The sequence below is a fragment of the Akebia trifoliata genome, chromosome 7, assembly GCF_017979445.1.
Source record: "Akebia trifoliata isolate Shusen 1 chromosome 7, ASM1797944v1, whole genome shotgun sequence".
Lineage (NCBI taxonomy): Eukaryota > Viridiplantae > Streptophyta > Magnoliopsida > Ranunculales > Lardizabalaceae > Akebia > Akebia trifoliata.
In genome coordinates, this window is record NC_141381.1 from 29,627,596 (window position 1) to 29,640,411 (window position 12,816).

General features: G+C 35.2%; 1 protein-coding gene across 3 annotated transcripts in view; it reads right to left on the bottom strand.

Moving 5' to 3' along the window:
• The window catches only part of MBD9 (methyl-CPG-binding domain 9), a 30,260-nt gene extending 17,715 nt beyond the window's left edge, over positions 1–12,545 (bottom strand). Inside the window, exons 1-3 of one of the 3 annotated variants that reach the window (XM_086448221.1) lie at positions 12,252–12,545; positions 1,302–1,746; positions 4–1,137 (exon numbers count right to left, since the gene is read on the bottom strand). In XM_086448221.1, coding sequence (XP_086304347.1) covers positions 4–1,137; positions 1,302–1,745 — 1,578 coding nt within the window. In that variant the 5' untranslated portion in view covers position 1,746; positions 12,252–12,545. Of the gene's footprint in view, positions 1–3; positions 1,138–1,301; positions 1,747–6,116; positions 9,254–12,223 lie in introns of those variants that run through there. The other 2 variants (XM_086448219.1, XM_086448218.1) reach the window with 2 other exon arrangements.
• Positions 12,546–12,816: the final 271 nt, after the last annotated feature.

Consider the following 12,816-nt stretch of genomic DNA (forward strand, 5'->3'; position numbering starts at 1 on the left):
TACCTGAAGAACATCGCCAACCAGCTCCGTGGAAAGCCTGGAACTCAAAGGCTTTCCGGGAGGAGGGCAACGCACATCCATTTCATGGCCTTGAACCACATCCTGCTTCCTGGGTCTTTTAGATCCTTTGAACAAACCATATAAGGATGCGCCTTCCTCACCTCGTACTCCACTCTTCCGTTTAGCCAGAAGAAGCCCACTTCCAACAGTTAGTGAAGTTGAAACCTCACTTCTCTTATTCAAAAATGTGTATTTTGAACAAGCTTTGCCTCCTGGAAGCTGTTCGATTAGTTCCTGTACAAATTCCATATCTAGTCCAAACCTATCCTGATTCAACCATTTTTCCAGTGCTTTGCACGATGTTTCAAGTTCATTAACACTCTGAACAAGACGCGGAATGTCAATAGATCCAGATGAGCTGCAGAATTTGGCTAACGGTTCAAGATTATCTTTACTTTGGGCATCCAGAAAATCTGAGTGTGAGGAATACATCCCATCTAACTCATGCTTGCAATAGAACTGAAGACTACCTGACTGCTTGTAAATTTCACAGAAAGCATCAACAAGTTTCTCAGACACTTTAGCCCAAACAAAAGAAGAGGATCTCCCTTCTACAAGGAACTCGCCAATTCCATCCCTCAACTCTGTACTCTCTGGTAAGAGTCCGGTAGATCTTTCTGGAAGGCAAATGGATTTGGGTGGAAGACCATCCTTTGCTTGAACATGACATGTTGAATCACTTTGAAAACATGATAAGAGATCTTGTTCTAATGGACAAGGATCCAAAAGATACATCATAATATTATCATCCTCATAAGAACCAATATCAGAATTAATGATAGAATCACATCCTAATTTGTCTTTAGCATCCGAAAGGACAAGGTTTGGTCTCGAGAGGACAGTTGATCCATTAGGGATGAGTGATATGGAACAAGGACATCTTCTGACCTTGAAGACGGGTCCAGAATCACCACCATCCAGGACGTCACACATAAAAAGAGACCCAGTAATCTTGTCATGCCAACTGGATCTATAACCTATAGGCCATATCTGGGTACTGTTGTGATATGATGGTCGCACGTCAATCTCCCCTAACCAGAGAATAAAGAAATCTTCATATTGAACTGGAAATCCATCCTGGCAAAGCAGTGAAACATAAGAATTTATGTAAAAAATAACCTCGAAGATCATGATAATTGCACAAAATAAGACTCAAGGAATACATAGACCCAAAATGAACTATGAAAAAAAATTTACAATTAGATTGCTTATCAAAGCCAGAAAGGGTAAATGTATCTTACCTTAAATTGCCGACACTCACTGCCATCATTTCCCTCTGACCCAGCTTCTGCAACTCTGAAATTAATCCCAACATTGCAAGTGCCGGGTTCCACAATCTCAACCTCGGAGAAGAACTCCTCACCGCAACCAATTCTTGAAACTTCTTGATTCTCTGTGAAACTATTTGCTCTTGAAAGTCTTACAAACTCCTTTTTTCTTAGTGTTGTATTAGTATTATTATTCCTAGGCCTTCCTCTAAGATTGAGGCTTGAATCCGCCTCCTCAAAACTTCTATTCATAGTCAATCTCTGATGTGTCAACCCTTCAAAACCTGATTTGACATGGTGACTCATCATGCCAGATCCCCTTTGTAAAACAAATCCATTCTCATGCCACAAGTTTGAATATATCAGTGGGGCACTGAATGGAGTGCCAGTAAGAGATTGTTCACCCAGAGTGTGCATTCTACAAGTCAAGAAAAATATTAGTACCAATGGTTACAGCTAACTTGCATTTCAAGTACCATAACAACATAAACCAAAAATAATCTGTAGAAAAACATTAAGAAACTCGATGGAATGAGAAAACAGACAAAAAGAAAATTAAATATAAGAAATCAAAGGAAGATATTTTTTGTTAATAGTCAAAGAAAAATATTGTTGTTCTCCTAACTACTAGAATCAGGTGTCCTAAAAAAAACATGCCTATAGAAAACAAGATTTGCAGTTCGGTTCCAAATTTTACCATCAACAATTCAATATGTTCATTGTCATTACACCTTGTAGTTTTTATTGATCAATTAACAAAAAAAAGGACAATATCATGGGCTGACTTGGTAGCTCAAGACCCACCAATATTAAATAGTAGAAGTTCCATAACTGTTGATACCAAGTCCTTTATTTTTTAACCATGATGACATAAGCAATATAACTTTTGGTAGTCATGTCGACAAAATTCAATCACTGAGCATGCACACTGAAGCTTAACATAACAATCTAATAAAGTGTCTCGAAAGTCAATCTATGTTTCACGGGCAAAGTGTAAGAGGAGTAAATATGAAGGCCTGTTAGGTGCAACTCTGCTTTAACCGAAATGCCTTTATGTAATCACTTTGAATTGTGATTGTGACATTGATTCCTTAGTGGCAGTATTCGGATGGTGCTTTTTGGAGTCTAGAAGCTCAGAAGCTATGGGACGTTCGGAAAAATCAACTAAAAAGTAGCTGTCAAAAGTGTAAAGAATGAAGATGAGTCGAGAAAGAAAGTTGGAAATAATCCAAGACATTTTTATCATAACCTAAAAAAATGGAGAGATTTCGTCCTTAAATCTCATTATTTTCGTCCCGCATAAGTGAGATGCCAAAAGCCAGTCAAGCAAGTTCAGTGTCAAACCCATTGTTGACCCTTAGCTTTTGCAGGAATCCTAAAGTTCAACTGTTAGATAATCATAGTCGGTGATAACATCAGTATTCAGCTCCATACAGGTCCTCGATGGCCACAGATAAATCTAAGGCCTGGGTAACTATCATCTATATATGTTGTAAGAACGATCCCAAGTTAGACCAATGCAATTTTGTCTGTTATAATACAATAATAACCAATAAAATGTGCTTAGAATTTGATCATATTCTTTATAATTTAAATTTGTATTTGTTCACTATTAACTTGGTCCTTCAATAAAATATCCATTCTATCAATAGATATTTCAAAGGTATCATCTTTCATTTGGCTGGTGGCATCTGGTAAAATTCTTTCTTTTGATAATCTTATGATTAGGGGTTTTGTTAGGCCGAATGTTTGTTCCTTGTGTATTTGAAGTGGGGAATCGATTCCTCATATTTTGATCCACTGTCCCTTGGTGCATAGAATTTGGTTTCATTTCTTGTATCATTCCAATTGTTCTTGGGTGTTTCCTTTTTCGATCTTGTCTCTATTCCAAGTTTGAAACCATAATGTGTTTGCGGGTAAGAAGAGGTACCTATGATCTATTACCCTTTTTGTCGTGTGCTAGGTAATTTGGCGAGAAAGAAATCAAAGAGTTTTCGAAGGGAAAGCTTTGAAGTTTCAAGATATTATTATGGAGGTACTAAGTTGCATGTTTTGCATGTTCTTTTGGAGTAAATTGGAACCGAATTTCAAAGGAGTGTTCTTTGATGATTTTGTATTTAGATAGGATTCTTTTTGCGATACTTAGTTGTGTAAATTTACTTTTGTGATGTATGTATTTTGGTGTATTGTGGCTGGTTATCTCAACCGGTCTTTTTCTTATTAATACAATTAATCTACTTATCAAAAATATATATATATATTTCGACCCATACCTTCAATTTTGAAAAAGATTTAGACTCACTACAAATAAATATACATATAGCAAGGATATCAAAAGTGCTAGGTGTGCCTAGGTGATGTGGGGTTGCTTTGCCTAGACAATTTTTCCTAAAATGTGCATACCAGATTCATTTATATTTTATTCTAATTTTCATAGCTTTAGTGAATAAAAAAATCGACATACTTTTATAGCTGTGAATTCTTCAATTGTATGGGTGCAAGTCTTTTAGAAACCTTTTTGTACTTCACTTTTGAAAAATAATTTCTAACTGATTTCTTTCTTAACTTTATAATGATTGTTTTTACAAAAGGAGGTAAAAAGGATTTTTTTTTTTTTTAGACCAAGATACCCCTAAGAGGGTGTAAAAAAGTTGATTGTAAAAGACATGGTAAAAAATTCAATAGGGGGATTAGAATGGTTGGATGAAATTTGGAATTTAAAAAATAAGAATAGTAATCCACAAAAAATTAAGGGTTTGGGAGTGTTGTGGTTTTCAAAAGGGGTTGTATAAGGGTTTGTTTCTTGTTTTTAGGCTTTATATGGCTAATCCTAAAAGACTGAAATCAATAAAGAGAAGAATGAATGATTGTGTTATGCGAGGGGCAGTCGAGGCATCGCCATTTGGCACCTTGGTATTTCAATGCCTAATGGAGCACCTAGCAACACCTAGGCAAGAGCCTTTTGTGCCTTTGATAACATTGATATACATACATTTTGTATTAATAATTAGTTATTGGTTCATGCATCATGATAATAAGAAATCTATTTGGCAAAAAAAAAAATTTGTAGGTGCCCACCAAACATGTTTTTCACTTAAGAAAGCTTCCAAAGTTCTGCTACACCTCCATTACAAACAAAATATCCAACATGCTTGAAGTGTTCAAATTTTATGATATTGAAATCCTTCAACATAGTCGGCCCTACTTTCAAAAGCTTTCCTATATCCACATGCATCTTCTCCACAATTCAACTCTGATCTTCAAAAAAAAAAAAAATTTGATAATTTTTTTTTTAAAGCGAAAATAATAGAACAAGATGGCCCCTTACAAAGCAAAAAAGACCAAAGAGAAAACACCAACAAAGGAGGAAAAACAGCAACACCCACCCAAAACTACATATTACATAACTCTCTTTCCACTTGAACACAAATTCTTCGAAAAACACTCCATGAAATTCTTTGTTCAGCTTGCTCCAATAAAAAGCAAGCCCAAAATCTCTATAATCACATCATTAGGATTCTTTTCTTCACCCTAAAACACTCTCCAGCTCCTCTCTTTCCAAAATCCACAACACACCGCAAAAGGAAGGATAGCTCAAAGGTATCCTTTCCTGCAGGCGAATAAATTTAGAAACTACCCATGAAAGAAGGTCAACACCAAATTTGGGAACATCCACTTCACATGAAAGAGTGAGATAAAATGACCGCAAATGTAAGAAGAAAAGGGACAATGAAGAATATGGGACCCAGGCTTACCACTTTTTTTTTCTTGCAAAGGAAGCAATAATTTGGGAAATACCAACCCCTTTTTAAAAGATTATCCCAAGTCAGAATTATCCCGAGGAAAGCTAACCAAACAAAAAATGCCACTTTGGAAGGAACATGGGGAGACCAAATGGAAGACTCCAAGAACTTTAACTCCAAGGGCAGTTATACTGCCTGACGGAAAGACCGAACAGAGGAACTCTTGTCCTTGCTTTTGCTCCACTCCCTTCTATCCTCCTTTGTCCCCATCAATTGGAAGAAATTAAGGAAATCTAGAAGAGATGTCACCTCGTTGATTTCCCAATTACTAAACAGAGTCATTCAATAAGGAGATCTTAAAAAATATCACGACGAGACTCCTTTCAAACTCAAAAATCCCATTGGCAATAACTTCCATAGGGTTCTCCCCTAGAATGAAATTCCTTACAATTCCAAGAGAGGTAGATGTTTCAAATATCTTTGAGAACTATCAACTCCAGCCAAATAATAATACAAACTTCATAACACTTGGCTGTTTTAGTGTCTTTTTCTGTTGCGTGTTTTTGCTTTTCTCTTATGGTTATTGGACTGTCTTCTCAACCTTCTTTCCTTATGTTCTTCTTTTTTCTTTTAATGTAATTCATTACCAATAAAAAAATGAATATGGAAGAACTTGTCATTCTTCCATGGATAAGGTGATTAAATTGTAGATTATGCTCTACTACAAATTCTCTCTTCATTTTGGTAAGATCACAAGGAATCTTTCCAAATGTCCACTAAATCTTCATATAGAACCTTACAATCAACAAATTGTGCAAAAGGAATGATTTTTCACATTTAAAAAAAAAAAAAACCGTTCCTCTCAGCGAACTGAATCAAGTTACAACTAACTAAATTAACTAAAATGTCCTATAGAATATTCAAACTGGACAAGAAAACTCGTTCAAAGCTATCTAATGAACTAAACATACCTCTAAAAAACCAAACTTTAAACGACTATCAAACCAAAAAAAAGGTACTGAATTTGAAAACTAAAGAACCATACCTCGGGTTCGCTACTTCCTCCACGTCGTCACCTTCGCCGTCACTAACCGGCAAGGCATTGATGTCAAGTAGCCGAATTCCACTCTTTTTCGGCCCCGAACACACTGCCCCCAATGGCCACCGCTTGCTCCCAACCCCACTCGTCAAGCAAACCCCACACAACCAATCTTCCAAAATTACAGCTTGACGAGATCGCATTCCAGCACAACTAATGTGGAACCACCTCTCACAACCGTCACAGACGACAACCCCTCCTCTCGCCTCTACTCGGCCACAGACGACACACGGCACGTTACGGACCTCACAAGGCAATTCCGCAGGTGGTCCTTGTGCAGGCGTAGGGTTACTGTGTACGCTACGAACAACTTCGTAGGCGTCGAGGGCAGAAGATTGGAGGGCTTCGCTGTACGGGGAGGATGGGATCTCGTTCAGATCGATTCCAAAGAGAAACGTACGAGTCGACTCAGTAGGCTTGACATCGCTGGTGGTACTACTGCTCGAATCCTTGGACGCCATTAGAGAACTGTAATCGATTTCGATTTCGATTTTTTTACCTTCTCCGTTCTTCGAAGCATTTTTATTTCTGAATCCGCGAAGATTTCGAAGTTTAGATGACAAATGTGAAGAGAAATCTGCAGATCGAACAGGTTTCGAGCTTCGATTGAGAATCCAAAGTCGGCTCAACAACCGCTTTTGAGGTTGAACGCCAGGTTGCGAAGAGAGAGGGAAACAAACGAAGCGAAATGAACGAAACGCCCAAAAAAAAAAAAAAAAAAACTACGGACCGAACCGAAGCGAACCCTCTCTCTCGCGCACTTTGTAGATAAAAACCAGTGCATCGGACCAGCTTTTGAGAACTAGATTCTTATATTAATTTTTTTGTTTTATGAAATTACGTAATTACCCATAGATGGGAATTCTGTCTGTCTGGGATTTTAAGGTACCATAGAGATGATAATTAAGAACACTGAAAGTGGTCAAAAGGGGTAGTCTTGGAAGTAGATATCTCGTTTTTATTTTTATTTTTCCTTTTCTGGAATATAAGCCCGCATCACTATGCATGAGTATTATAGTACGTGATTTGGACATGTGGCACATGGAAAGACATTGAGTATCGAGATTCATCAGGGATGATTGTGACCGTTTGATGTTTAGACTTTTTGGCATTTTGTATGTTAGTAAAGGTAGCGAAGAGTATATGGACTAGTTTGGAGAAGTGGATAATCTCGTTTCTCTTTCTTATTCTTAATTAAGGTATGATCTAGTGTGGTTGTGTTGTTTTAGTTCGTGTTTGATGTCGGAAATAATCGCAACAGGAATGATTGCAACCCTTAGATGCGTTGACTTTTTTCTTTTGTATCACTTAAGTCGTTGCTAGCGTGAAGGGAAAGAATGGGTAGTTAGTTCTCGTTTATCATTCTTGCCTATAAACTGTTTAAGGTTCTACGTTGAGCAGTGGATCAAATCTCTTGTGTGTTCCACTATGTTCCATGATTTTACTATAGTTTATCATTTTTCGTAAGTTGGTGTGATAAGGAGTTGAACGTGGGATGCACGTGTTGCTTTTAGTTATGTTATTTAGTTTTTTTTTGTTTTTTTTAATATAAGTAATGATAATTTTTTTAAGAAAATCAATAAAAATTAAATGATAAAAAAATGGTTTTGTAGAAATAAATTGATTATATTGTTTTTTCATACATCTTTGTTGATTTGGAAAAAAAAAGTTTAGGAATATATATATAAGACTTGAACTATTAGGTTTGGAACGTGTCGTGTGTATGTAGTCAAGTTGAAGCAAGAAGCCATGATGTTGCTAGTGACAATTGCGAGTGATGGTTTCATATTAGTTATGTTGAGATGCATTCTTGTCGAGGCATTGTCTTGGAGGATTGGCTATGTGGTGTCTGCTTGACAAGTCGTATTGGGACTAAACAATTGTCATTGAGAGAAATATGTCAGAGCCGAATGAGAGTGGAATTCGGCTCCCTGACACCAATGCATCGCCAACTAGCGATGGCGAAGATGACGAAATGGAAGAACTAGCAAACCCAAGGTCAGGTTATTTACATTTTGTTTGGTTTTTAAATTCGGTATCAGAAATTGTATAATTTTGAGTTTGTGAATAATTCAACATTTGTTTGTTTTTATAGCAATGTTTAGTCGTTATGGAACTCTAAATGTGTTTTCCTCTCTAATTTGAATATTCTAGAGTACATTTTAGTTAATTTAGTTAGTTGGAACTAGATTCAGTTCTATGAGGGAATGATTTTTTATGTGAAAAATCATTATCTTGATTGTAAAGTTCTAAATAAAAACTAAGCAAAAAATTTGCTTAGAACATTGACTATCCATACAAAATAAAGAGGGAGAGAGTTTGTAGTAGAGCATACAAACAATGTGAACATCACATTGATTTAGGAACTCATACACTAAGAGGAAATCAAGTATACTAAATGTGGACTCAAATCTTGTCCATCAACCAAATGTTGTACTTCTTCGTATTTTTATTTTTTTATGATAATGCAAGATATCTCATATCCCTTCTGGGATGGATTAGTCCCTAAAATCATATATCCCAACCCCACAAGAATTTCCCAAAGTGCAACAGGACAAGTTAAGAGGTCATCCAAATTCAAACCAACGTCGCTAGTTTTACCACTAAGCCAATCTCCTAGGTGTAAAATCTCTTCATATCTCATTGATCGTGAAGAATACTTTTCGATGCAATCCATCGATATTTTGGTTACATCTAGAATACAAGAAGTCAATTGAACATTATATTGAACTCAATCGGATGTAAGAAGGTGTGTATAGGTGGATAATTAAGATTACTATCTGTATGTTGTAGTAATAATGAGTAATGGGTAAAGCTAGTGAGGTGGCCCATACTCATGCATAAAGCAAACCAACATGGGAGCTCAATGATGGCATGAATGGTAAATTTCCTTTTAATTATCTCTAGTGCAAGATTGTAAAGTTAGGACTATCAATGGATGCTTATCAGTTCAGATGCAATAATATCTGAATCCGAATCCAAAATTTTTATCTAATATCCAAATTCAAATTTGAATCCAACGGAAGTTATAAAACTCTATTCGAATTCAAATAATTTATATCTATATATATATATATATAATAAACATAATTTTTCCTTATCCAACTAATTTTTCATTATTACAAAAATTATTATATATTATATTATTTATATAATAAATAAATAAATAAAATAATATGTATTATATTATTTATATAAAAAATTAATCAAATAAAATAATATATATTATATATTATTTCGAATCAGATATTATCGAATTTGAAATGTTAATATCCGAATCTATATCCGATAAGGATTCAAATTTATAAAACTATCCGAATTTGAATTCGATATCCAAATTTTTTGGATAATATCCGATTTTTTAAATTCAAATTTAAATCAGATTCGAATTTTCGACTATCTATTGACACCCCCTCTATGTAAAGTAGTCAAATGGTACACTACCATTTGGTAGTCCTAATGGTTGGGTGGAGCCATGAGCCCCCACATTGGATAACTCGTAGAATGAGCTACCTCGTGTGAAGAGCGTGACATACATGGGATGCATGATAGCGTCCAAGCTAACATTTGGTGGTATGAACATAGACCCATCAATAGTACATCAAGTATTTTCCCATGGGCGCATGTGATGTGTCCATGTATTATATAATACATGCATCATATACACAAGGACACTCCAATGTTGCTTGGTCCATTGCTAAGGAAAGTTACAATGCATTTGGGAAAATCATTTTTAACCCAAAAAGATTTAAGAATTGCAACAAGAAAATGACTGCAAATCATGTAAATATTGGTATATCTTACGGTACCCATGTTTGCCCCCTTCCCCTCCCTCTCAGCGCCCACCACTACCATCACCCCCTCCACCCCTTTTATGTTTCACCCCTTATATATATATATATATATGCACCACTAGAGTTTGATGGATTTTTCAATTATACCTTTTTTTATTTTTGATCAATTTGAATAAGAAATTGTGATGTTAATCATTTTTTTTTTTATATTATCGCAAGACATCCCCACTCTTTGGGATGAGACTAGACCTTGTAGCATCACACATTGACTCCCTGAAGTTTTCCAACATGCAATAACGTTAGTCAGGACTCCACCTACTTTTGAACAAACGACTAGTGGGAGTCAGGGCGGAGTTAGTAAGGAGGCAGTGGGGGCACTTGCCTCCACAGAACTTTGAGATACCCCTTATTTCAACTAATTACATGTCTTATTATTTGCCCCCACTTCCTCATCTTCCCCCCCTCCCCCTCCCCCGTTTGCCCCCACTTCATTACATCCCTCCAATTTTTGTCCTCTCCCCCTTCAACATGTTGAAGATGAAATTGCATCTTGAATGGGTCTTCTCTCGTAGACTTCTTGAAAATGACTGAAATATTATTTTCTTCAAACTTCTAACAAAAAATCTTTGAAGTTCTCCTCAAAACTATTCATCTTTAAGCTCTTCAAGTCTACCATTAACGATAATTTTCCCCCACTACAAAATAAAATCTTAACTTCGCCCCTAGAAGAAGCAAACCCCTATCGTTAGTTTTATCGCTGAGTCACCCCACTGGAGTGTTAATCATGGTATTATTATGTCATGTCAAATGTAAAATTGACAATACAAATATTTATTTATATGTTTTGTTTCAAACTATTATCAATATATTCAAATATAATGTCATCGGTCCCTAAGTTTGATTTTTATTATTATTATTATTATGCTAAGCAAGTAAAAGAATACATATTTCTAAAAAACAAGGAACACGAGGTAAAGTGATGATTCCCTAATTTGCAAACTCTGGATTTTTGGACGGCCAGTTACATTGCCATGAAGTTTCCTTCTATTATTATTATTGTTGTTGTTGTTGCAACAAATCATGATAATAATACCCTTTGTAATATCAATCAAAGCCCCCCACCCCCACCTTTTATTTTTTATTTTTTTAAAATGCAAAGATGATCTAAAAAGAAGAAAAAAAAATGAATACGTAAGCATATTAAAACTAAATTTCACAAAATTAAGTTTTTATTTACTTTAATTACTTTGAATGCACTATATTATGCTTATTCATACTTAATTACATGATTTGGGGTAAAACTGAGTATATCATCTAAGCTATTCAACTTGGGTTTATATTGTTCAAAGAATATGATGTCATAATTCACATAAATTGCAAGATTACACAAACAAGAGCAAAAAATATGAACAAAGATGAATAAATCTTTTGATGATAATAATAAATAATAAAAATATAAACATTAATATCATAACTAACTATATAAATGAAATTCAAAATTCAGAATTCAACTTCATATAATCAAAATCATTCCCAACCCACTTGTCCAATTCAAGTAAGAAATATGGTATAGATTTCCATTAAAGGATCATGCATCACGATCGAGCATGGTCATAAAAATTAAATAAACGTATAAGAAAATAATAGTTGATACTTGAAACACATTTCATTTAAGAACCCATTATATGCCCTTCTACCAAAGATACAATAGTTTTTCTCATTCATGCAGATGACCTCTAGAGGAAAATGGTATAAAAAGAGATCCTTATTTTTCTTTTTTCAATCTAATTTTAGCAGTCGCTCAAAATGAAGTCATGTAGTCTTTTGATTGAAAATAAACATGTAGATGATATTTTAACAGTAAAATTAAGAATTTTTTTAAGTAAGGATATAATATCAATTCATTTTGGGGGGGGAGCATGACACAAGGAGCGGATCCTCTGTAGTAGCTTTTCCAGCAATTCCTTGTAGTACTTTTGAATGATTGAGATATCGCCATACCAACAAAAGACTAAATCTACACTCTTTAAATTTAAGAGTTTAAGGACCCTTCAATTTTTTTTAAATCTGATTTATGCTCGATAAACTAGAGGATGTTGGTGTTATTGAGTTTAAAAGTGATTGATTCAAGATTGTAAAAAAATAAAAAATAAAAAATAAAAAAAACTACATAGGAGAAAAATACTATAGAGGATTCGCTCCTGAAAACACAAGGAACATTGACAAAAATTTACTAAATAAAATCCCTAATAGACTCACCAAGTTCCAGGAATGTTTAGATGATGACCTTGATGAGGCTTTTGCTTCTTTGCGCAGTTGAGATCCATATTGACCACCATTTTGGAACGAGAATGGTCCCTCAAATGCCAAAATAAACCATGTGAACTTTTACGGCGAGGGATCTCCTGAAATTAAACTCATACAAAAGAATTGAGGCGAAGATGAATCAACTATATAGATTGAGATCAAGGAACAAGGCATTCGATGAGCTATGAAAATAGAACATTTATATTATTTTTAGTAAGAAATTTCTTGGTAGCGATGTACCCGAGGTTATTGTGAAGCGTTTTTCACCGACTTGCCAATTTCACTAAATGTTTTAAATGGAAAGAAATAATGCAAGTTGTCATGCGCTTGTGCCAACGATGCACTCACGGTTATTGGCACGTGCGATTCACCAATTAACAAATTTAGACTGGTATCCTTGAATATAAAGGCATCACGCAAGTTGTCAAAGCCTTCAAGTGCATGCACCGGTGATTCACTCGAGGTTATTGTAACACATGTTTCACTAACTCGAAAATTTTGACTGGTGTCTGAAATGCTAAGGCACAAGAAAAAGTTGTCATGAA